Consider the following 26,673-nt stretch of genomic DNA (forward strand, 5'->3'; position numbering starts at 1 on the left):
ATGCTTTGTTAGGGCAGCAGGATGAGCATCCCATCTATGTTGTTGTTTGGGACAATGTGAGTTTTCACAGAGCCCTCCAGGTTAGAGAGTGGTACAATATGAACCAAGGTTTTATCAATCTTTGCCTTCCACCGTACTCCCCTTTCCTAAACCCCATTGAGGAATTCTTCTCCTCATGGCGGTGGAAGGTATATGAACGCCAACCTTACACCAGGGTAAATCTCCTGCAAGCCATGGGACTTGCCTGTGGTGACATAGGTGTGGAGGCATGCCAAGCCTGGATACGGCATGCCAGGGGTTTTTTCCCCCGTTGCCTGGCCAGACAAAATGTGGCCTGTGATGTGGATGAAGTCCTGTGGCCTGACCCAGTACGGAGACATGATGCTGTGGCTGAGTAATGCACTTATTTGTATATTTTTGTACTTTATTTTTACATGGGCTTACTGTACACAAGTGGCAAACGCATAAGATTTCTGTTTGTTTTTACAAGTGCTACATGTAAATGCACAAGATTTCTGTTTTGTCTTTTTGTACAAGTGCTAAATGCACAGTTTTTTTTTGTTTTGCAACATGCATTTAGCCTACAGTGAACAATAAACATTTATTTCTCCAGCTTCATGTCCTGAGCATTGTGTTTTCTATTTTTCTACGTAGTGTTTAGTGACTGTTCAGTAGTGTTTTTTATTTTGATTGACTCGGGGCACGATTTGACAACATAGTTCAGTTTTGAGCACAGATTGAACTGTTTTGAGGTGAAAGTTTGGTTTTGCAAGAAGAGTCTGAGGTTTTGTGAATGTAGCTTGAAAATTGGGTTTTGTGTTCACAGTTAAGTGAAAAGGAGAGCAGCTTTCAAGAAATGTGTCTTAGCAATCGAGAAAAACTGTAAAGTACAAATGGGAAAATAAATAAACATAAATATGGGTTGTATTTACAATGGTTTGTTCTTCACTGGTTGCCCATTTCTTGTGGCAACAGGTCATGATGGCACACTGTGGTTTTTCAAACAGTAGATAAGGGAGTTTATCAAAATTGGGTTTGTTTTCGAATTCTTTGTGGATCTTTGTAATCTAAGGGAAATATGTGTCTCTAATATGGTCATACATTTGGCAGGAGGTTAGGAAGTGCAGCTCAGTTTCCACCTCATTTTGTGGGCAGTGTGCACATAGCCTGTCTTTTTGCAGAATTCTGCATGCAGAGTCTCAATTTGGTGTTTGTCCCATTTTGTGAATTCTTGGTTGGTGAGCGGACCCCAGACCTCACAACCATAAAGGGCAATGGGTTCTATAACTGATTCAAGTATTTTTAGCCAGATCCTAATTGGTATGTCAAATGTTATGTTCCTTTTGATGGCATAGAAGGCCCTTCTTGCCTTGTCTCTCGGATTGTTCACAGCTTTGTGGAAGTTACCTGTGGCGCTGATGTTTAGGCCGAGGTATGTATAGTTTTTTGTGTGCTCTAGGGCAACGGTGTCTAGATGGAATTTATATTTGTGGTCCTGGCAACTGGACCTTTTTTGGAACACCATTATATTTGTCTTACTGAGATTTACTGTCAGGGCCCAGGTCTGACAGAATCTGTGCTGAAGATCTAGGTGCTGCTGTAGGCCCTCCTTGGTTGGTGACAGAAGCACCAGATCATCAGCAAACAGTAGACATTTGACTTCAGATTCTAGTAGGTTGAGGCTGGGTGCTGCAGACTGTTCTAGTGCCCTCGCCAATCCCCCCCCATGCTTGGTGCCAGGGCTTTGTTTTCCTCCCCTGCTCCTCTCCTCTCGTCTCGTCTCCTCTGCCCTGGCCCCATCATGTTGACATTCAGGCAGGGCTTGGCTGAGGTTGGCTGGGCCATGCCGGTGGCAGTGCAGGCTCAGAGTGTTGGAACTGTCCCCTTCTGATGTCCTGCCAGCGTCACAAGAGGGTGATGAGGCCCCTCTTTCTCTCTCCCTTTCTCCCCTCCACAGGCAGGGTATCTCTGCCTCTCCTTTTCTCCCCTCCACAGGCAGGGTATCTCTGCCTCTCCATTCTCCCCCCTTAACAGGCAGGGTTTCCACCACATCCATCCTTCTGAAATACTGTAGAGGCCATATCAAAATAACATACTAGACTTCTCTCTCCACAAACCCTAGACAATCAACAGGCTACAGACAGGCATCATCTTCTCCTGTTTTGTCACCACTCAAAGATACGCCCTCCTCCCCCCTCTTCCTCCTCTCCTATCTGAGAGACACTTATCCTTTCTTAAAGGGTCCTTATCTTCGTGAACTATATTATGCTTGCATTGATTTTATCAGCATAATTACGCTAGCTTTAAGAGTGGTAACAGTTGGATAATTGGACACATTTTTGGTTGTCGTGGGAATGGGACAGATGGTGGTGGTGATAAGTGATGAAACATGAAAAGGCATCTGGCTGAGGCTGTGGCAGCACACACCCACCCACACACACACACACACACACACACACACACACACACACACACACACACAGGCGCTATGTAGATTCCCTCTGTTGCCAAGCTGAGCTTATTGTAATCGTTCCCAGGGGGAGGAAGATAAGACACTTGGAGACGTCCGCATTCAGAGAGAATTCCTCAATTACATGCCATTATTCTCTTTTTCAATGATGGGGATGCCAATAGGATCCTTCTGGCACTCAACAGATGGCCCACACAGCTACACAGCAGCCTGGCTACACAGCTACACAGCTACACAGCAGCCTGGCTACACAGCTACACAGCTACACAGCAGCCTGGATACACAGCTACACAGCTACACAGCAGCCTGGCTACACAGCTACACAGCTACACAGCAGTCTGGATACACAGCTACACAGCAGCCTGGCTACACAGCTACACAGCAGCCTGGCTACACAGCTACACAGCTACACAGCAGCCTGGATACACAGCTACACAGCAGCCTGGCTACACAGCTACACAGCAGCCTGGATACACAGATACACAGCAGCCTGGATACACAGCTACACAGCACCCTGGCTACACAGCTACACAGCAGCCTGGCTACACAGCTACACAGCAGCCTGGCTACACAGCTACACAGCAGCCTGGCTACACAGCTACACAGCAGCCTGGCTACACAGCTACACAGCTACACAGCAGCCTGGCTACACAGCTACACAGCTACACAGCAGCCTGGATACACAGCTACACAGCTACACAGCAGCCTGGCTACACAGCTACACAGCAGCCTGGATACACAGCTACACAGCAGCCTGGCTACACAGCTACACATCAGCCTGGCTATACAGCTACACAGCTACACAGAAGCCTGGCTACACAGCTACACAGCTACACAGCAGCCTGGATACACAGCTACAAAGCAGCCTGGCTACACAGCAGCCTGGCTACACAGCTACACAGCAGCCTGGATACACAGCTACACAGCTATGAAGATACTGGATATTTCCTACTTTTCATGTTGATTTTTAACTCATTTATATGCAAAATTATGACTTTTTGCTTTCTTATGTTTTAGGGCACCAGAAATGTACTTTACTAGATCGGTAAAGACAAAGCACTCTTCTTGACTAGCCAATTTCCAGACCTCAAAGCATGGTCCAGGCCTTAATTCCATACAACATTTGAGGTGTAAACTCAAGGACAGAGCCCATTAAGAACAGAGCACCAACAAATCTGAAGGAGCTAAAGAACAGGAATGTCTGTTGGAAAGCAAACAAACCTTGAGTCTACTCTAAACTAAAATTGGGTTCAAATACTATTTTAAATACTTTTAAATATTTTATCTGTGTTGGACTCTGTTCCAAATCCACTATCACTCAAAAATAAAAATAAAATGTAAATACATATTTAGATTCCAGTCAATGTCTTTATACCAAGTTGAGTTGAGTGTGGTCCTCTGTAGCTCAATTGGTAGAGCATAGCGCTTGTAACACCAGGGTAGTGGGTTCGATCCCCGGGACCACCCATACGTAAAAATGTATGCACACATGACTGTAAGTCGCTTTGGATAAAAGCGTCTGCTAAATGGCATATTATTGAGAGTTTAACTTTTCAGATGCAATTGGAACTGAGTTGATAGCCCATAGCGTTCCAAGTTAGAGTCTGATGGCACTGATGCCCATATTGGCGGTGAAAAAATTGCAGAAACATGTTCATGACAAGTTGATACAGATGAAATTTATCAAAATAACTGTTCAAAACATGAAAAACATACAAAAAGGTCTATTTAAACATCAAATGTAACTATAAATGTGTGAAAATGTTAAAATATATGCTTATTTTGGGGGATTAAAACCAATAACTTATGTAACCAAAGGTTAATTAAAGAAAAAGAGTGTCTCTTTGCAATCATGACCAATTTTGGGTAAAAAATTACCCCTGTTGGCGCTTTTAAGATAAAAATATGTTGCCGCTTTTAGGTTTGAACACACACACACACACACACACACACACACAGCTGTACTCTCATCAATTCACACAGCTGCAGAAACAAGGCTGCAGTGTGGTATGTTAACATCAGTGTGGTCTCCTAAAAAATGTATAAGGTCAGTGTGGTCATATTTATGTCACTCACCTTCCTATCATTGGGCTCCACGTTTTCACCATCCACATCTCCCTGCACAACAAATTAAACAGAGTTATGGCTCTGTCTTGTGATTCATCCAGATTAGGGTCCAAAATTACTGACACCCTTGATAAAAATGAGCAATAATGATAGTATAAAATAAATAATTCAAATACTGAGCTATATTGTATGCTCCAAAAAATTGGGAAATGATATTATTTTATACTAATACATTTTCTCAGATTTTATTTAACAAGTAATAATTATTTTTCTCAAAAAAAAGTAGTGGTCAAAATTATTGACATCCCTAATGATTCTTATAAATAAAGTAGTCCAAAGTTTAGTATTTGGTCCCATATTTCTAGTATGCAATGACTACATCATGGTTGTGCCTCTACAAACTTGTTGGATGCATTTGCAGTTCATTTTGGTTGTGTTTCAGATTAGAAAGTTACATAGGGTCAAAGATCATACCCCGAAGACATGCTAACCTCCCCTTTTATTGGTAATAGTGAGAAGTTAGCATTTCTTGGGGATGTGATCTTTGACCCTTTCTCACTCATCATTATTCACGATTCATTCAGGATTATCCGTAATCATAGTAGCATCCACATTAATGTAGAAGTGTTTAGAAACATATTATATTCTTATTTACAATAAAAGTGACTCCAAAAGGACACAATACATTATTTACCATTTATTTCTATTGGGCAGAAAATAATCTGAAACTCAACCAAAACAAACTGCAAATGCATTCAACAAGTTTGTAGAGACTGTAGTCATTGTGTGCTCGGAATATGGGACCAAATACTAAACTTTTGACTACTTTATTTATAAGAATCTTTAGGGGTGTCAATAAGTTTGACCTCAAGCGTTTTGAGAATTGTTTTTTTACTTGTTAAACAAAATATCTTTCCCTGAGCAATTGTATTAGTATAAAATAATTTAATTTCCAAAATATGTTTACATACAATATAGCTCAGTATTTGAATTATTTATTTTATACAGTCATTGTTGCTAATCTTTATCAAAGGCGACAATAATGTCGAACCCCACTGTACCTCAATTTACTGTAAGCCTAGGCCTGTAACACATGATCTATTCGACTGGACTCAACAACGCCTATTCAAATATTAATAATTATATCTATATACAGTCAAGTTGCCAGTTAAATGTATTGTATAGTCAGCACTCAGCAGTTGAATTGACTCCCATGTCTCATAAGTCATTAAACAGAAACATACAGTGGGGGAAAAAAGTATTTAGTCAGCCACCAATTGTGCAAGTTCTCCCACTTAAAAAGATGAGAGAGGCCTGTAATTTTCATCATAGGTACACGTCAACTATGACAGACAAAATGAGAAAAAGACATCCTGAAAATCACATTGTAGGATTTTAATGAAATTATTTGCAAATTATGGTGGAAAATAAGTATTTGGTCACCTACAAACAAGCAAGATTTCTGGCTCTCACAGACCTGTAACTTCTTCTTTAAGAGGCTCCTCTGTCCTCCACTCGTTACCTGTATTAATGGCACCTGTTTGAACTTGTTATCAGTATAAAAGACACCTGTCCACAACCTCAAACAGTCACACTCCAAACTCCACTATGGCCAAGACCAAAGAGCTGTCAAAGGCCACCAGAAACAAAATTGTAGACCTGTACCAGGCTGGGAAGACTGAATCTGCAATAGGTAAGCAGCTTGGTTTGAAGAAATGAACTGTGGGAGCAATTATTAGGAAATGGAAGACATACAAGACCACTGATAATCTCCCTCGATCTGGGGCTCCACGCAAGATCTCACCCCGTGGGGTCAAAATGATCACAAGAACGGTGAGCAAAAATCCCAGAACCACACAGGGGGACCTAGTGAATGACCTGCAGAGAGCTGGGACCAAAGTAACAAAGCCTACCATCAGTAACATACTACGCCGCCAGGGACTCAAATCCTGCAGTGCCAGATGTGTCCCCCTGCTTAAGCCAGTACATGTCCAGGCCCGTCTGAAGTTTGCTAGAGTGCATTTGGATGATCCTGAAGAGGATTGGGAGAATGTCATATGGTCAGATGAAACCAAAATAAAACTTTTTGGTAAAAACTCAACTCGTCGTGTTTGGAGGACAAAGAATGCTGAGTTGCATCCAAAGAACACCATACCTACTGTGAAGCATGGGGGTGGAAACATCATGCTTTGGGGCTGTTTTTCTGCAAAGGGACCAGGACGACTGATCCATGTAAAGGAAAGAATGAATGGGGCCATGTATCGTGAGATTTTGAGTGAAAACCTCCTTCCATCAGCAAGGGCATTGAAGATGAAACGTGGCTGGGTCTTTCAGCATGACAATGATCCCAAACAGACCGCCCAGGCAACGAAGGAGTGGCTTCGTAAGAAGCATTTCAAGGTCCTGGAGTGGCCTAGCCAGTCTCCAGATCTCAACCCCATAGAAAATCTTTGGAGGGAGTTGAAAGTCCGTGTTGCCCAGCGACAGCCCCAAAACATCACTGCTCTAGAGGAGATCTGCATGGAGGAATGGGCCAAAATACCAGCAACAGTGTGTGAAAACCTTGTGAATGTCACTAGAACCGATGTGGATGTGGTGGAGGAGTCAGGCGCAGGACACAGAGGTGAAGTCCAACAGACTTTAATAGTCTAATGTATACGAGAAAAAAAAACCCGACCTCAAAATACACCAAGAGGCGAGGGAAAATTACGCACACGCGTAAACACTAAACACAAAACAAACAGGGTGCAAACACGTAGCTCCGACACAGTGGCAGTCATAACAACACACAATCATTCTAGTGCAAAACAAGGAACTTATAAGACACGTAATCAACACACAAATGGACACAGGTGTAACAGACAGACAAAAGCAATCAAATGACGAAACATAGAGCGGTGGCAGCTAGTACTCCGGGGACGGCGAACGCCGAAGCCTGCCCGAACTAGGAGGAGGAGCAGTCTCGGCCGAAACCGTGACAGTGAAGACTTACAGAAAACGTTTGACCTGTGTCATTGCCAACAAAGGGTATATAACAAAGTATTGAGAAACTTTTGTTATTGACCAAATACTTATTTTCCACCATAATTTGCAAATACATTCATTAAAAATCCTACAATGTGATTTTCTGGATTTTATGTTCTCATTTTGTCTGTCATAGTTGACGTGTACCTATGATGAAAATTACAGGCCTCTCTCATCTTTTTAAGTGGGAGAACTTGCACAATTGGTGGCTGACTAAATACTTTTTTCCCCCACTGTATGTGGTGTCCAGGGGGTTGGGAATAACATAATACTGCAAAAATATACATTTCAGATGCAAATTGTACAATATAGTTGTATTGTAAACACACTTACAGTGGGGAAAAAAGTATTTAGTCAGCCACCAACTGTGCAAGTTCTCCCACTTAAAAAGATGAGAGAGGCCTTGTTTCTGGTGTCCTTTGACAGCTCTTTGGTCTTGGCCATAGTGGAGTTTGGAGTGTGACTGTTTGAGGTTGTGGACAGGTGTCTTTTATACTGATAACAAGTTCAAACAGGTGCCATTAATACAGGTAACGAGTGGAGGACAGAGGAGCCTCTTAAAGAAGAAGTTACAGGTCTGTGAGAGCCAGAAATCTTGCTTGTTTGTAGGTGACCAAATACTTATTTTCCACCATAATTTGCAAATAAATTCATTAAAAATCCTACAATGTGATTTTCTGGATTTTTTTCCCTCAATTTGTCTGTCATAGTTGACGTGTACCTATGATGAAAATTACAGGCCTCTCTCATCTTTTTAAGTGGGAGAACTTGCACAATTGGTGGCTGACTAAATACTTTTTTCCCCCACTGTATGCTGATTGCAATGAGTACTCACATCATGTAGTGGATAGGCAGCTGTGTAGACTCCACTACCTAGCAGGCTGGTGATCCCTACACGAAGAAAAAAGGAGCAGTTGTACCTTGTTTTAAATTCAAATGAAATACCAGGTAATTCTGTTGATCTTTAGTCACTGCTTTTGGCATATCCGAGTACATGAACAAATGCCCTTAAAAGGAAGGGTTGCACCTCTGGTACTAGTGACAACTCAGAGGTACCGTTTCAGTCTATAGGTTATAAAACACACACACGTGCGCACACACATACAAAGAACAGACTATTGTCTACATTCTGCATGCTTACTGCATTCTTGTGCATCATACATACACTACCAGTCAAAAGTTTGGACACACCTACTCATTCAAGGGTTTTTACATTGTAGAATTATAGTGAAGACATCAAAACTATGAAATAACACATATGGAATCATGTAGTAACCAAAAAAGTGTTAAACAAATCCAAATGTATTTTATATTTGAGATTCTTCAAATAGCCACCCTTTTCCTTGATGACAGCTTTGTACACTCTTGGCATTCTCTCAACCAGCTTCATGAGATAGTCACCTGGAATGCATTTCAATTAACAGGTGTGCCTTCTTAAAAGTTAATTTGTTTCTTAATGCAATTGAGCATTGTGACAAGTTGTGTTGTGACAAGGTGGGGGGGTATACAGAAGATAGTCCTATCTGGTGAAGACCAAGTACATATTATGGCAAGAACAGCTCAAATAAGCAAATAGAAAGAGTCCATCATTACTTTAAGACATGAAGGTCTGTCAATACGGAACATTTCAAGAACTTTGAAAGTTTCTTCAAGTGCAGTCGCAAAAACCATCAAGCGCTATGATGAAACTGGCTCTCATGAGGACCGCCACAGGAATGGAAGACCCAGAGTTACCTCTGCTGCAGAGGATACGTTCATTAGAGTTACCAGCCTCAGAAATTGCAGCCCAAATAAATGCTTCACAGAGTTCAAGTAACAGACACATCTCAACATCAACTGTTCAGAGGAGACTGTTCATGGTCGAATTGCTGCAAAGAAACCACTACTAAAGGACACCAATAAGAAGAAGAGACTTGCTTGGGACAAGAAACACGACCAATGGACATTAGACCGGTTGATCACTGCATGTGTATTTCCCACCGTAAGCATGGAGGAAGAGGTGTTATGGTGTGAGGGTGCTTTGCTGGTGACACTGTCAGTGATTTATTTATAATTCAAGGCACACTTAACCAGCATGGCTACCACAGCATTCTGCAGTGATACGCCATCCCATCTGGTTTGGGCTTAGTGGGACTATAATTTGTTTTTCAACATGACAATAACCAACACACCTCCAGGCTGTGTAAGGGCTATTTTACCAAGAAGGAGAGTGACGGAGTGCTGCATTAGATGACCTGGCCCCCACAATCCTCCGACCTCAACCCAATTGAGATGGTTTGAGATGAGTCAGACTGCAGAGTGAAGGAAAAGCAGCCAACAAGTGCTCAGCATATGTGGGAACTCCTTCAAGACTGTTGGAAAAGCATTCCAGGTGAAGCTGGTTGAGAGAATGCCAAGAGTGTGCAAAGCTGTCATCAAGGCGAAGGGTGTCTATTTGAAGAATCTCAAATATAAAATACATTTGGATTTGTTTAACACTTTTTTGGTTACCACATGATTCCATATGTGTTATTTCATCATGTTGATGTCTTCACTATTATTCTACAAGGTAGAAAATAGTACAAATGAAGAAAAACCCTGGAATGAGTAGGTGTGTCCAAACATTTGACTGGTACTCTATGTACTTCATAAACACAGATTTAACTTCTCAAACTACCCAATGATGGGAAAACCCCTCCTAGACAATGGGTATATAAAACAAGGCAGACTGTTATGACTTACCCATACTATACTTAGCCTTTGTGCATTTTGTACGTTTCAATACTTCAAAAACCTGATAAGATAAGAAGGGAAGAATAAGTGAACACAGAACAGCACATTCCTATTACGTTTCCCATTAATAACTGAGAACATCTAACTAATGGTTGTAATGATTGCAGGCTAGAGTCTACTGTAATGGGGGATTTGGCCGACACAATGAAGCAACACTTACTATTGAAGCTCTTGTTTTACTGTCAAAGAAGGAGTCTCTGTCTGATAAATCAAACCTGTTACAGAAGACACACAGAGACTGTTGTGTTAACTGGGGACATTTACATTTACATTTTAGTCATTCAGCAGACGCTCTTATCCAGAGCGACTTACAGTTAGTGAGTGCATACAATTTTCATACTAGGCAGGTGGTCTTTGAAGTCATGTACCCACATTATAAAGAGAGACACTCTTTCCTACCGTTGTACCAGCACACAATAAAGACATTCCCAGAAGTGCTTTAGACACAGAGGTGCAATGAAACCCATTATAGAGAGGATGTCAGTGGTTAGGCAGCCCGGACAAAGCCTGGTCCCAGATCTGTTCCTACTGTCTTGCCAACTCCCATGGTTATTGTCACGCGACGTGGAGTTGGCAAGACCGCAGGAACAGATCTGGGATCAGGCTTGCCCATCCAGGGACCAGAGGGCCAAAAGGTCTTTAAAGTTCTTACAGACCTGTAATAGATAACCCATGGGGGATTGTTTTGATTAGCATAGTTACAGCAGACCAAATGAATAGATAGCAGGGATGGAATAGCATAGCCTCCAGCAGTAGGCCAGCAGCTCAAAATAGACTCCCACCCAATCTCTAGACAAAATAAATCAACAACAATAAACGCAGGCAGAAATAACCGTGTTTGTAGCTTATGCCCTTAGACAAATACTGTTGTGTGTTGTTTGAGTAAGAGTAAAAGCTGACAAGCCCTTTTTTTTTTTTTTTTTTACTTTAAACACAACATCAACATCATGTTTATTTGACTTCTGCTTCTGTGCTAGATCATGTGTGAGCTGGTATGTCTGTCTTTCCTGGTAAGTCTTTCCTGGAAGAGTTACAGAATAATGGGTTCAATTTCAGCCCTCAGTAGGGTAACTTAATCTCCATCTTTTCAGGAAATGTTTACCATACCATATCTTTACATTTTTTGTCATTTAGCAGACACTCTTATCCAGAGTGACTTACAGGAGCAATTAGGGTTAAGTGCCTTGCTCAAGAGCACATCAACAGATTTTTCACCTAGTCAGCTCGGGGATTCAACCCAGCAGCCTTTCGGTTACTGGTCCAACGCTCTTAACTGCCACCTTTTTTGTTCTAGAAAAAAGATACATACTATTTATAACTAGCCTATTTGTCTTTTTTTCTTCCTAAACTGTGTCACAGTTATTATTGATAGTCTCTTGTTGTACAAGCCCTCAAACCTTCAGGCCTTTAGCTATTTTTCTGTTCAGTCTTCAATGTGTGTCAATAGCTATGCCACATGCTATACCATATGCCACTACAGTAGTCAATTTGAGGAAGTGCATGAAATGCCACTTAAACAAAGATGGATAGGAGCGGGAATTGGGGCTTTAGAGAACAATCTTGTATATATAATCATAAGACTTATATACTCATGAATACAAGCCTTCAGAAGTACATGCCTTCAGCTGTTTTTCTTGCCTGTCCTGAATGTGTGCCAACAGGCACATGCCACCACATGCCATACCATCTGCCACTAGACGTATACATTAAAAGTGCATTAAATGTCCTTGAAACCAAGATGGATTGGAGCAGGAATTGAAGTCTGTATGTTACTGTACATGTATGCAGTCTATACAACCTTGTATATTGTATATCATCATAAGACATACAGTATATACTCACAAGTGTTGTTTTTCTCTGGAGAACGCGTAGGAGAGATGCTTAACGTTTTGTGCCCTGTTCTCTTCCACGTTGGGATGAAGTGGTTCAGTGGCTTTGTTTACCAATGTGTTGATCTTCGCCCCAACACCAGTACACTGCTTCACTTCATATACCTATAGGAAAACCACCAGGAGGTTAACCAAGGCACTATAGAACAAATCATAGGTGATGAAAATGACTAGCATGAAGTCTGTGTCCGAAAAGGTTACTAGCTCTCAAAATCTTGCTTCCTCCGTCCTTGTTTCCTCTGACTCCTCGCCTCCCTCTCAAAGCTCATTGGAGATGGAGGTCCGAAGGAGAAAACAAGGACGGAGGAAGCAAGGACTTGACAGCTGGTGACCTTTACACATCATTCAACAGTTGACATACTTTTTTCGTGGGCATCTTGAGCTTCATAAACTCCGCCTCTCGACAGAGCACATGCCAAGGAGCATGGATCTTCACAAAGCCCACACTTGGAGTTTTAGTCTGAAATAAACACAGAACAGATTCATTGAAACAATACAATGTCAGTTTAAGGTTTGTTAAAACCAAATACTACTGAATGCCCAACACTTTGCCCATATTACTCTTTCTATACAAGACCAACAGTACATGACATGAAGGCATAGATAAACATCAGAGGTAAAAAGGCAACCAAATGAAAGAATTAAAGAAATGCATGCATTTATCTCGTGTCATTAAGGAAAGCAATACATTCATCTGGATGACAGTTGGGTAAACAATAAATGGGACTCTCCAAACAAATCCCTCCTCCTCTATAGTAACTTCAATCAAAACAATGTCTGGGAACGGAAGGCTACTTATGGGAGACACAGAGGGAAAGACACCATGGGAAATCATGAGAGAAACCTGCTACCAGTCTTTAGAAACACATCATCATCATCATTACACAAACAAGAATCTCGATAACGTCAGCATTTTAATCTAGGACTTTCATTATTTCAATTATTTCACCATTATTTATTCAGGTAAGTCAATTAAGAACAAATTGTTATTTACAGTGACGACCTGTCAGTGAGCGAGCGCAGCACGTATAACATACTGTATAATGACAAAAAAGTGAAAAGTAGTACCAACATCAATCTTTTTCCACAGTATGTATGTTCATGAACATCAACACAGGAGGGATTCACTGTGAAGACTTTGATGCTGCTGTCACCCAGCTACCCAGTTACGACCCACAGGATACCATGGTTAGTTAGTTGTTTGTTTACATGGAATCAGTGGTTACTGAGATGCTCATTCACCCACTGATATGGTACAGCCAGAACATCTGTTCCAATGTGCAACTCCTCCTGTGACAAGGCAACCATCACTAGTAGCAGGGGACGGCCTCTAACTTTGATCTCAAATTCTAAACAACCAACCGTAACAGGCTTTCTCCGTTTATATTGTCTCCAATAGAGCTGAGACAAGCATCATTAGTAACAACGCAGAATCATAAAACAAAACACAGTCTCTTACTTTGATCTCAAACTCTGAAACAACCGACTGTCTTAACAGCCCTTTCTCTTCCCTTTCAGAGCCAGCATTTTGTTTTGTTTTTGATATAGATCATCAGTCTTTGTATAACATCTTGTCAAAGTACCTTGGACTTGACGTGCCTCTGTACTGTGCACTGTTTGTCAAACCACAGATGTCACACTATCTAAAACATGAGGAGTGACATTTCCAACAACTCGAGACGTGGTGGAGTCGTTGTTATCAAAAGGCTGTATCTCTGTGAGTATTCGGACCAGAAATGATTTTGGAATGCAACAACTAGTCTGTGAGACTGCATTATGTCTCCTGTTCCCACCATCACATTGCAAAACAAACAGACCCCTCATGGCCAGTCTTGGATCGAAATATGGTTGTGTACAGATAGGATCTTAATTTGATCACTTTTGTTGCTGAGACTTGCGCCGCAGGAAATGCAGATTCACTGAAAAACTGTACTACACTCTTAGAAAAAATCTAGAACCTAAAAGGGTTTTTCGGCTGTCCCCATAGGTAGAACCCTTTTGGGTCCAGGTAAAACCTTTTTGGGTTCCATGTAGAACCCTTTCCACAGAGGGTTTTACATGGAACCCAAAAGGGATCAACCTGGAACCAAAAAGAGTTTACATTTTTAGTCATTTAGCAGACGCTCTTATCCAGAGCGACTTACAGATAGTGAATACATATTTTTTTATACTGCCCACCCGTGGGAATCGAACCCACAACCCTGGCGTTGCAAACACCATGCTCTATCAACTGAGCTACATCCCTGCCGGCCATTCCCTCCCCTACCCTGGACGACGCTGGGCCAATTGTGCGCCGCCCATGAGTCTCCTGGTCGCAACCAGCTGCGACAGAGCCTGGATTCGAACCAGGATCTCTAGTGGCACAGTTAGCACTGCGATGCAGTGCCTTAGACCACTGCGCCACTCAGGAGTGTGTTACCCTTCTCCTATGGGGACAACCAAAGAACCCTGTTGGAACCCTTTTTTCTAATAGTGTAACACACGGTTATATTAGCAGTATTCCACTTTTCATATAGCCTCATTTTGACCAGCTAATAGCCTAACCACCGATCAAGCAACATTATGGACTAAACATTAAAATCCTGTTGCTGCAGGATTCTTTTGCTGCAACAATACAGGTCAAATGAAGATCCTACAACTGACCTTATTAAAGATTTGTGGTGGCTCAATCGTGTGTTTGTACCCTACTTCATTTCTACTAGTTTACTTCGGCCCAGTACCCCTTAACAAGTGATGTGCACTTGACTATAGCCTACTGACTATTTTCTAAAAATATTTCAACAAGTATTGAGTTTAGGCCTGTGGATCTAAAAGACGTCCAATCAGGTATTACCGTATGTAGTCTTGCGCTGCCAGACATTACCCTGTATTCACGTTCAAGGAATCGGAGAAACGTAGAACATTCTGGAGCGGTTGGGGTCAGGTTTAAGTAATGGGTTTCCTAGCGGAAGTTTCCATCACTGTTTCAGTCTCAAACATTCACATCCCATCACCACCTCCGCTTCCTTCCTTCCCACTGCAGTCCCGTCCCAGTCTCCCACTGTTAGATCCACTTAGTGTCTTCTATATACAGACTAGTTTAAGTCAACAGCACTTTAATGATCTATAATACTTAGGGCGCCTGTTTTAATCAACTAACTCCACAATGGACGGTCGATGAGAGAAAATGATAAACTACCTAAACATGACTCCCCTCTCTCCTCTCCTCTCCACTAACATGATAAGACAGAGATTATTCAGTATGTTTTCCCCCACAGAGAACACAAACAGTTTGATGTAATAACCGCAGTAACCATGAGGGAAAAGCTTCAGTAATAAAATGGTGGCTTGAATGCAATTTGGGGACAAAGTGGAAATTATAACCGGATGGTTTATACATTAATCACAATTAATCTTAGCACCCAGAACCAAATATCTTGTGTACACTGTCTGTCACAAAGTCCCAAAGAACACTTGACATACGTCTTTTTTTCCTCACACACTTAATTTAATGAAAGCAATAGGACATCAAGCTTGTGAAAAATGTGCCCTTTGTAAGTGTGAGAGTGTGTGAGAGTGTGTGTGGGTGTGTGAGAGTGTATGTTGTTCTTGGAGAGAACAGTCAAGGTATTCTGTGTGATCTTCTAGCTGGCATTGCCACATTGCTTGCCTGGAGTGTGTGTGTGTGTGCGTGCATGGGAATGGTGTGTTCCTTCCACAGGGCCATCCCTGCCCTGTCCTGCCCTGTCCTGTCTGGGTAAAGAGATCCACCATGGCAGCTGTCATCTTGCCATCATCAGCACTCAGACCAACTTGATAGTCTCAGATTACTGGACTCTGTATTTGAGATTGCAGTTGGTCAACACACCACTGAAGACTATCACTAGAAGTGCACAGGCTTTTCCCTTTTCATTCACTCTCATGACATCTAGTCCAAAAAGTTGATTTGATGGCTGCCCTCCTTTTATATGAGAGTTGAATCTTGATCCTGATTAGTGATTTTGAATTCAAAATGCATTGGCTTTGAATGGGCTCCCGAGTGGCGCAACGGTCTAAGGCACTGCATCTCAGTGTTTGAGGCGTCACTACAGACCCCCTGGTTCGATTCCAGGCTGTATCACCAGCGGCCGTGATTGGGAGTCCCATAGGGCGGTGCACAATTGGCCCAGCGTTGTCCGGGTTTGGCTGGTGTAGGCCGTCATTGTAAATGAATTTGTTCTTAACTGACTTGCCTAGTTTAAAAAATGAAGAAAAATCACATTGAAATGACTGATGTAATGTTGAAAGGATTTTGAAGTCTATCATGGCATTTTCAAAGACACCCAAACATTGTCAGGTGTGAGAAACAGAACCCTCTTCAGAAAACAGACTAATGATGCGGTTGGTTCTGTGATATGGTTCTAAATAAATCCAACAAACAAACAAACCAATGACAGCAGCAAGGTTACCCTGGTTACCCTAGTCCCGTTAGCCCTCTATAGGCCGGTTCCAGCTGGTGCTGTGCCAAACTACAATGTATCTTTTGTGTACTGTTGCATGGTGGGGACACCAGGCAAACTGGCTGACCTAAGCCCACAGACAAAAATAACAAGGACTCTAGATGGGCAGCGGTGTTGTGTGGAATGCTCTGCCCTAAGCTAACGCGTGGCTAACACTAGCTAACGCTAGACCTGGCTGGACATAGCTGATAATATCGGGTGGGTTTGGGGCTGTCGAAAACAACAGAACAGAGAAGCCATAGAGAAGCAACTCACATCCTCATCCTTCTCCAGCTCCAGGCCCATATCCCTCAGGTTGCCCTCAAACTCTTCCCGGCGGAAGCGCTTGTCGTCCTCGTGGTAGTCCATGCTGTGGTCCTGAGAGGCCACCTCACGGTCACCTCTGGACTGCGGGGGCGGTGGTCGTCCCAGCCTGGCCGTCCCGCGGCGGAGGCTCCGTGTGAAGGCGTTGTCGGTGAAGCGGGAGGACTGTCGGTTAGAGCGGGAGCTGCTGGGCTTTTTGATGTGGTAGGTGAGGATGTAGTCCACCCGCCTCTCTCCATCCTGGAAGTACAGGCCGTGCTGGCATCCGGTGTTCTCCTCAGGTGTCAGGGAGTTCAGGAGCTGGGGAGAGAGGGGATGGCTGTGCATTAGAGAAGGCTCGCTACCTAGCTGGACCATGTACATGTGTGTATGTGTATGTGTGTGTGCTGTGGAGCTTTTGCCATTCAAATGGTTAGTGAGCCAGTTAGACTATAGGGGTCAAGTTGGGAGAGTCACCTAGACCCAATGGGGTTCCTGTGGAATTCTGGTTCCCCTTGGGAGAAGTGACCACTCAGTGACTTTAAACCTGAATGCTGAGAATTATTTAGTAAACTACAAGTTATTTTTATATCCAACAAAGGGCTTGTGTTGCTACTCTGTATGCGTGTGTACAAACAATGAACCAAAAATACCTGATTCTTTATTTTATGATATATCATTAATTTATATGAATGGCGTCTATAGGTATGATATTATAATCTCTTATTGTACAAACTTCAATAGGCATTGCTGAACATACAGTATAGAATCATAAAAATCAAAAAACAAATGTTAATCAAATCTTGAAAAAATATAAATTTGACAGGATTGTAATATGCCAGATTTCTCATTTACTGTCTGCCTGCAAACCAGTATAGATTAAATCATTTCCGACAAACTGAAATCTAGTCTGTAATGTTTTAGTACAGTATGTTTATTATGTTACCATATCTTGATCTTTCGATTTTTTGATATACAGTAGATCATCAAAATTCCTGTGATTTCTGAACTCTTTCTAAGTTTGCTATACATCCACTTGAATATTTGTGTCACACTTCTAACTAGATTCATGATCTGGTTATAGTCGGGTATTTCCATGGAGTTTTCAGAGGGATAGGCTAGTCGACAACCGCTATCGGACATGAAGCTTGTTTGACCAGGAAAGTTTGGGTGACTCCAAAACTCATTGCTTATTCCTGACCTGGTGGCATTTTATTGTAGCAATAGTCAATATTATCATTAGAGACATCCAACAGTCTCATCTCTCAAAAATCAATAACTATTAAAAGACATAAAAGCCTTTTGTTTTCATAAGTGGTAGACAGATGAAGAATGCACATACCGGGTTTTATGTGCGCCACTTTCAATGTAGTATTATTTAGCTAAAAGGCAGTTGCATGAGGCACCTTCAAGACCCCTTGAACTATCTTATTTCAGGTAAGAGTTCCAAAATGGTTGATGATCGCTTGTGTGTGCGTAGACATGTTGGTGTTTGGGTGCACACAAGACTACATGCTGGACATATACTCTTGACATTTAAAGTTATGTTTTTGGTAAACATAGCTGACTGACTGTGATCTTTAGAGGTCTGGATTGGTCGGGTCCAGCTAACTACAAGCTGCTGTCCACAGTGTCCAGGCCATTGACCATATCAACATACTTCAAATTGTATGACTTATCAGTTGTAATAATATATTCCAATATTCCTGCAGACTATTTTAATAGCACTGACTGACCCAACTGATTTTCTATTTTTAATCACAATATGTAAAAAGTGGATTGTGGCCCGCCCCACATACACGTCATACAATTATTGTGACCTAATTTGACAATTATACACAATTCCACATTCTACCCTCACATGATGGCGATGAAAATCATAGACACTGTTCCATTTGTACCACTGGTTGAGAAGGTAAAACTAGAAACACATGGTCACAGACAGCAAGATGATAAGGGAGTTGAAAAAGAGTAATGAGTGGTGATGTTATTGGGTGTATACATTTCACTCATTTCACACACACCCCTCTCTAGTACAAGTCTTCACAGAGCTTCATGTGTAATGTGGAACAGGACCAACATTAAAACGTGTTAGGCGTGTACGGTAGATACTTGTTCTGTAATTAGGCTACAAGATCATTTTCTCTCTGCAAGCTGTCAAACCAGGTCAAGCCATTTCTCAACTATATTGAGATTTAAAAAAAATCCTAGCACAAAAGCTACTAAAAACGGATTACAACAGACAAAATGAATGTATTCATTACTTAACAAAGTTGAAGTGGAAACTAAATTTCCACAAAACAAACATACAACTGACTTCCACCTACAGTGTTATTTTCCAACAAATCAAAGTTTATAATTTATCGTCACTTTAAAAACCAAATATCAAACTATAACAAAGCAGAGATAGTTAGTTTCAGTTTCTACTGAAGTACTAGTATGTTAACACGTGATGAAAATCCACACATACTGTATCTTTGTCATTCCACTCACTTGAAATTTGCCATGAAAAACCACATCCTTTAAGAAGTGCCTGGGCTTGCTAGCTGTGGCTGCTGCATTATGTAGCAGCGAAGTCCCTGAGCTCTCTGGTGTTTCTCCTGCCATCTTCCCATCACTAGGCGAGCGCTGCCGCTGACTACTGCTATTAAACAGAGCTCTCTCTCTTTCTCTCTCCAGCTCTCCCTGTCACCGTCCACAGGGGTGAACCAAGCCCAAAGTCTCTCTGCTACAAGACCCACTACTTGTTACTTGAGAAGAGTCTGAGACGCCAAGGAGCTAATATTAGCCTTGATCTGAACGCGACAAGGTGCCCTCTCCTATCTCAATCCCTCATTACATATAAAAGCCATAGCAGATATTCAGCATCTTTTTCAGGGGCTGCTAATCATTCGGAGGTCAAGGTTAAGCTGCGATACATTTAATTATAAACTGGGTGGTTCGAACCCTGAATGCTGATTGGCTGACAGCCGTATGACAAAACATGTCTTTTTATTGCTCTAATTACGTTGGTAACCAGTTTATAATAGCAATAAGGCACCTTTGGGGTTTGGGATAAATGGCCAATATACCACGGCTAAGGTCTGTAACCAGGCACTCCGCGTTGCGTCGTGCGTAAGAAGAGTCCTTAGCCGTGGTATATTGGCCATATACCACACCCACTCTGGCCTTATTGCTTAATTAGAACGTAAACATTGGCCCAATCCAGAGGTGAAACCACAGGTCCCAGAGTGGTTTGGTAGAAAAACAACTCTGGGCCCGTAGTTTTTCCTGATCTGGTAACCTAACCAGGTAAAACGGACCTTTACGGTATGACGTGATTAATCTATTGTAAAAAGCTTTAATATGGGCTATGAGGCTATGATGGGACCAGAGTTTTTCTACTCAGGTTGTTGTTGTTTTTTTATCCTGGAAAAACTCCTAGCCTTGGGGAGGATGAAAACCCTGTCAAACAGCAGCAACCTTGTACTTGTTCATATTAATTATATATTTTTAAAAGGACTAGGGGTGGTTCCTATACAGAAACACAGAGCAACATGATAAGACAATAAAACTCACAGGGCTGAGCTTGCTTTATGCAGCTTTGCATTGCCTAGTCCTGCCCTATGTTAGCTATTGTGTTTATTGAATCATTCCAGTTAATTATTTTCTATTGAAAAAGTCTAGGTAGCCTAGTCAGCCCAAGTTTGAATATAAAACAAATTTGATCCCATACACATTTTTCACAATATATATACACAGCGTTACCGCTTCGTGTTAGCAGCCTACAGTTGATCAGAAATGTTTTCTTGTTTCCTTGAAATACAGCATGTCAGATCGCTAATGTTTAGGTGTTTAGGCTGCTACATTTATGGAATAGTTTTTGCTTGTGTCTGTCTGAGTGATGTGTTATCATGCTTGCTAAATAAATACCGAGGAAAGTGGAGAGCGCGCATGACCTGCGATTTCCGTGAATCTGATTGGTCAAGTAATTGGTCAAGACACACAAAGAGCCTGCAGCAGCACTCTGATGTGAAGGACAAAGAAATTCTTCGCAAGTTGACAAATCATGAGGCAAATCGGTCAAAAAACAGCACTTTGCCCCTCTTTTTATTGCTTTGCGTCAATATATTTTATTAACGTAAATCAAAAGTGGTGTGATGCTGCCACGCCTGATTGAAAAGTGCTGTGGCAAATGCCACCTCGCCACACGTTTTCCGGCGGCCCTTGCCCAACCAGTACAAACATTCCCCTGAGAGGGTCCTCAGTGACATAATTTCTCATCGCAACACAGAGATGGAGCACCACTTCAGATGAAGCACTGGATACACAGTATTGAAGAAGAGGGAATTAAACACTTAGGGGCCATACTCGTCAACATTAGAAAAATATTAAGCATCAGCCAATTAAAATCATTGACGTAGTGTCACGTGATAGAACGCTACATTGTAGCTGGTCCCATCAGATACCCTGGCACATGTTAGCCCTATGATAACCTCACCAGGTGATAGTGAATATTTCCTGTAACAAATTCCTCATCATCCTATCAAAGATATTACATTTTTTCTCCACAAACCAATGGCATTTCTTAAAATAGGTCAACTCGGCCACCAGAGGGATACATGTAAACCTCCAAATATAAATTCAACCTTCATTAAATTCTTTAGCCAGCCTTTCCCAAATGGCTTGTTACGGAACTGTTCCCTGTCTACATAAACCAAAAATATCCAACACATAGCAGACATCGGTTCACATTATACAGTATCAGTCAGTCCAGTCAGTCCAGTCCAAACTCTTGTCATGGTGTTGAGTGGTACCTATGCAGACAGAGGAGAAAAATCTGTAATAATAGGAACATTTATTTAGCTAAGACAGACATCTCCTGACTTGCCATACGTACATCTGTGACATACAACGATTGACAGATAAAGTCGGTTAATGAAAAGGCCATCAAGACAAAAGGAAACAACCATTTCTGTATGGACCTCGCTTTGTGCACAGGGGCATTGTCATGCTGAAACAGGAAAGGAAATTCCCCAAACTGTTGCCACAAAGTTGGAAGCGTTAAGATTTCCCTTCACTGGAACTAAGGGGCCTAGCCCGAACCATGAAAAACAGCCCCAAACCATTATTCCTCCTCCACCACACGTTACAGTTGGCACTATGCATTGGGGCAGGTAGCGTTCTCCTGGCATCCGCCAAACCCAGATTTGTCCGTCGGACTGCCAGATGGTGAAGCATGATTCATCACTCCAGAGAATGCGTTTCCACTGCTCCAGAGTCCAATGGCGGCGAGATTTACACCACTCCAGCCGACACTTGGCATTGCGCATGGTGATCTTAGGCTTGTGTGTGCGGCTGCTCGGCCATGGAAACCCATTTCATGAAGCTCCCGACTAACAGTTCTTGTGCTGATGTTGCTTCCAGAGGCAGTTTGGAACTCTGTGGTGAGAGTTGCAACCGAGGACAGACGATTTTTACGCGCTACGCGCTTCAGCACTCAGCTGTCTCGTTCAGCAAGCTACCACTTTGCGGCTGAGCCGTTGTTGCTACTAGACGTTTCCACTTCACAATAACAGCACTTACAGTTGACCGGGCAGCTCTAGCAGAGCAGAAATTTGACAAACTGACTTGACGGAAAGGTGGCATCCTATGACGGTGCCACGTTGAAAGTCACTGAGTTCTTGAGTAACACCATTCTACTGCCAATGTTTGTCTATGGAGATTGCATGGCTGTGTGCACGGTTTTAAACACCTGTCAGCAACGGGTATGGCTGAAATAGCCGAATCCACTCATTTGAAGGGGTGTCCACATAGTTTTGTATATATATTGTACAACAATTGACAGATAAAGTCAGTTAATGAAAAGGCCATCAAGATCAAAGGAAACAAACAATGCAGGAATGAGGTATCCCCATTATATCCCCACTGTGATCTAAACTTGTGATCGTGCAAACCAACCATTTAGTCTTGCAAGGGTATTTTCCACTGTCAACACTAGTTGTACTGTGCTGGACATTCTTTCCAGGAATCACATGCTTCACATGCTGCTATGTGCTAGCTACTATGTGCTGTAGACTTTGATTTGCCAGTTGCTGAAAAGTAAAGGTGACTTACTATGGAATCCGGCTGGACATAGCCTATGTCTTCGATGCCCTTGATATTGATGATATCCACCTCTTTATCTTTGCCAGGGATGTGGGTGGACCTCTCATTTTTCTCCATGGCTTCCCCAGACTGCTGGCCAGTATCTTGGGGCTCTCCAGACGGGTCCGGGTCCTGGGTCAGGTGAGCTTTACCTGGGGAGACAAACAGCAAGGAGCACCTCTTAAGTCTCAACACGTAAGTTCTGGGTTGGTTGTAATGTACCATAGATGATGAATAAGCTATTCTGTAGGGTATAAAATAAGCCTATATGAGTTCAAATGTATAGGTGCATCTAATGTAGAGTATGCCTCCATGATATGTTTCCGGTGCTAAAATTGTATATCTTAAACTTGCGGTGCCTGAGGTCTCTCTTCCATTTTACGAAGCCAATTAGATAACCGTGTCCAAACTATACAGGGAATTATGTGGTATGGTCCCTCTAAACCATTGGGCCACACTCAGCTTGCATGGGGGATGTAGGACGACTACAAAAGGTTATCAAGAGTTTCTGGTTTCAGGCCTTATGGATCGAAATAGCCGACGTGAGTAAATCAACATTGATACCTGGTAATAAATGTGGTTAAATGTCCCTTCAATGGAGCAGACTGCAAAGTGTCATGTGAAAAGAATACATTTCCCACAGACTGCAAAGTCCTATATGAAAATATTACATAATGCATATTTCGTTTTATTGTATTTCTTTCTAGTACAAATCACTGGAAATTGAAATGTTGCTGTCAAACTAAGGTTGGCCTAATTTATTACTGCATGAGAGAGTAGGATGATACATTTAGGCAACCTTTATGCATTCCATCTAGTTCAGGGCCGTGTTTCAAAGCTACAACTTGTAATGTATCATATGCATGACAGCAAGCAACATATGTACTGTACATATAGTGGGCCATATCACAGAAATGATCTAGCTCATGGATGTTTGGCTATATGATTGTTTTTAGTGTTTTAAACTCAATTTGAGTGGTCCACAATGTGGTTTAAAAAAAATCTTTATTTTGTATTACTTTATAATTGTGGAGTGACAATTAAATAAATTGTTCTAACTCTAACTAACTGGATGTGCATATCAAATAATGAAATACTGGCAAAATAATATAAAATAACAAATTCTGGGAAAACAATCATTACCTTTAAGAAAGCCTTTTCATCCACTTTTGTGTAATTCCTATGCATAATAATCTATGCAATAACAAAACGGTTATACAAGTGTAAAGTGCTATTGTTTGTTTTTCATGGTCATCCATAACTAAAGCATCCAAAAGCAACATTTATAACTGTGAAATCATCCCTCTTGATCTCCTGCTAGCTGCCCAGGCAGGCCCAGGTCCGACTCAGATGACATCTGAGAGTTTGCAGCTGAGAGTTGTTTATTTTTCAGACATACTGCACTATGTGAATTGGCCCTTGGACTCTGTTGACCCTCACCCGGATGGTGCTTTTCCTCCACTCAAAGGGAAGATGTGCGTGCATCTTCACTAACATAAGCTACTGTCCAGCTGATCTCCATCAAGTCCCTGACTATCTCTGACTCGGGGCTCACTTCTCTGCAACATGAATTATCTGTTAGCTTCAAAACATTTCCACCCAGTTGTGTGTTTGGCAGTTTAAATAAACAGACCCGAGGATTAGAAGGAGTCTCATTGGTTAAAAGAAAAAGAGTGAAGAGGAAAATAAAAAATGGAAAAAAAATGACTTCCTCTCGTTCTAATATTAGAATGGTCTCTGTGGAATTTGGACATGCTACACTTCAATTCATATCAAGTTGACCATAGGTCATCCTTTCTACACAGGATACTACAAAATTGTTGAATAAAAGAGAAACCAAAGTTCTGTGAATTCACAATTTGTGTTCAATAACCTAATGAAAATGAAATACATTTAATATTACATTTATAAATCAGAATAAAGGAGACATAATGATAACCATAATGGGTCCACAAACACACCCACACATCTAAAGTCCTATAGATTGTGTCCAAGTGAACTTAATAAATGGATAAATATTGCTAAATGTTGGTTTTGTAATGATAATGTAATGATGTTATATTAAACATTACTTTACATAAACAATGGACTACATTGACAAATATTAGTACTAATAACATGTGTAAATTCATTGTCATCATTAATTCTTACTATTTCCTTTGTGTTGTTGTGTCCAGTCCCATTCTCATCCATGTTCTTCCTGAACTCTAAGAACTACAGTATCTCTTCAACTCTAACTGAAACACTCAACTCTAAACTAAAGTTCTAAATCCCAGTCCTAAAAGAAAAGGCTAGTCCTAAAAGAATGCCAGATTTCTGTTTTACCTGCTTCTTAAAAGTTTGACACTAACTTATTCAGAGTTTATAAAAGGTTATCCATAAAAATGTAATTAAAAAAACATGCTTATTCAGCAGAAAACAGTAGTTTCTTAACAGAGTTGCATTGTTAGATCTCCCAGACCAGACCAAACCCGATGGTACTCCAATTAGAACAACCTTGCAAAGTCAACGGATCACAACAATCTCTCTGGACACAGACAGTACTAGACACAGAATCAGGTTCATCCTCCCACCACAAACCAAACTGTAATCCAAGACCCTACTCAAAGTGTGTGACTAGCTACATCCCAGTCCCTTTAAGACAATGGAAGGGGATGTATAGGATCAATATAGGACCAGAGACGATGACATCATGGGCTATTGGGGTAAACAAATATGTTTTATGCATATATTCGTTAGTAAAGCAGGTGTTGACCAAGGGCCAAAGCCTAACCAGTCCTGAGGTCAATGCTCGTGACTCGTGACTCTTCCAGTTTGACAAACATATGAAGAGTTTAGTTCCAAAACGCTATATCCACCAATTTTTCACATTTGTCTTTTTTCATCAGAAATTATTGCTCATGGGTACCTTCGTGTGGGTTTAAAATATTAGTGTTCTCAGATGTTTAATTCATATATTTTAGATGTGTATTAAAATGGGTTTTGTTGCAAAACACTATGTTCATATTCTGTATATTTGACTGTGATACAGTATGTGGTTGTCTCACCTAGCTATTTTAAGATTAATGCATTAACTGTAAGTCATTCTGGATAAGAACATCTGCTAAATGACAAAAATGTCAAATGTAGATAATTTACATACAGATCTCATATTACTGTATTTATTAATGTACATTTTGTAAATAAAATATTGATGTCACAAATGTAGCATTTGCACAACACTTTATTTAAAATTAGGATTATTTATTACATTCTACTGTGTAAAACCTAGCAGTACAACTTATTCCTCTGAGAGTGAAGCGGATATATTGTGTTTTGCAACAAAACATGATTATTTGTCTCTCTGAAATGAAACCATCAAGAGATAGATTTCAAACAAATACATGTCTGTAATTCAACAACCCCATACCATGGTTAAATGGTGAAAAGACACACCAATCTCTTTTATAAGTTCTTTAAACAATATTTCTGACATTTTTGGGAATGAAATTAATTCTTAATATGCACACTCTGCTAAACTGAGAAACTATCTGGCCTTGATTGGTCACATCTGAAATCCGGCTAC

The 26,673-nt window shown here is 41.3% G+C and overlaps 1 protein-coding gene across 3 annotated transcripts in view; it reads right to left on the minus strand.

The window, feature by feature from the left end:
• Positions 1-26,673, minus strand: part of LOC311137386 (anoctamin-1-like) — a 69,435-nt gene that overhangs the window by 37,106 nt on the left and 5,656 nt on the right. For 2 of the 3 annotated variants that reach the window (XM_084171845.1, XM_084171846.1), the window contains exons 1-8: positions 19,476-19,640; positions 16,956-17,303; positions 12,584-12,682; positions 12,176-12,327; positions 10,494-10,548; positions 10,283-10,334; positions 8,397-8,452; positions 4,547-4,588 (exon numbers count right to left, since the gene is read on the minus strand). In XM_084171845.1, the coding sequence (XP_084027971.1) occupies positions 4,547-4,588; positions 8,397-8,452; positions 10,283-10,334; positions 10,494-10,548; positions 12,176-12,327; positions 12,584-12,682; positions 16,956-17,303; positions 19,476-19,589 (918 nt within the window). In that variant the 5' untranslated portion in view covers positions 19,590-19,640. Of the gene's footprint in view, positions 1-4,546; positions 4,589-8,396; positions 8,453-10,282; positions 10,335-10,493; positions 10,549-12,175; positions 12,328-12,583; positions 12,683-16,955; positions 17,304-19,475; positions 19,641-23,078; positions 23,261-26,673 lie in introns of those variants that run through there. The other variant, XM_084171847.1, reaches the window with a different exon arrangement.

The sequence above is a fragment of the Coregonus lavaretus genome, assembly GCF_964263955.1.
Source record: "Coregonus lavaretus genome assembly, chromosome: 11".
Lineage (NCBI taxonomy): Eukaryota > Metazoa > Chordata > Actinopteri > Salmoniformes > Salmonidae > Coregonus > Coregonus lavaretus.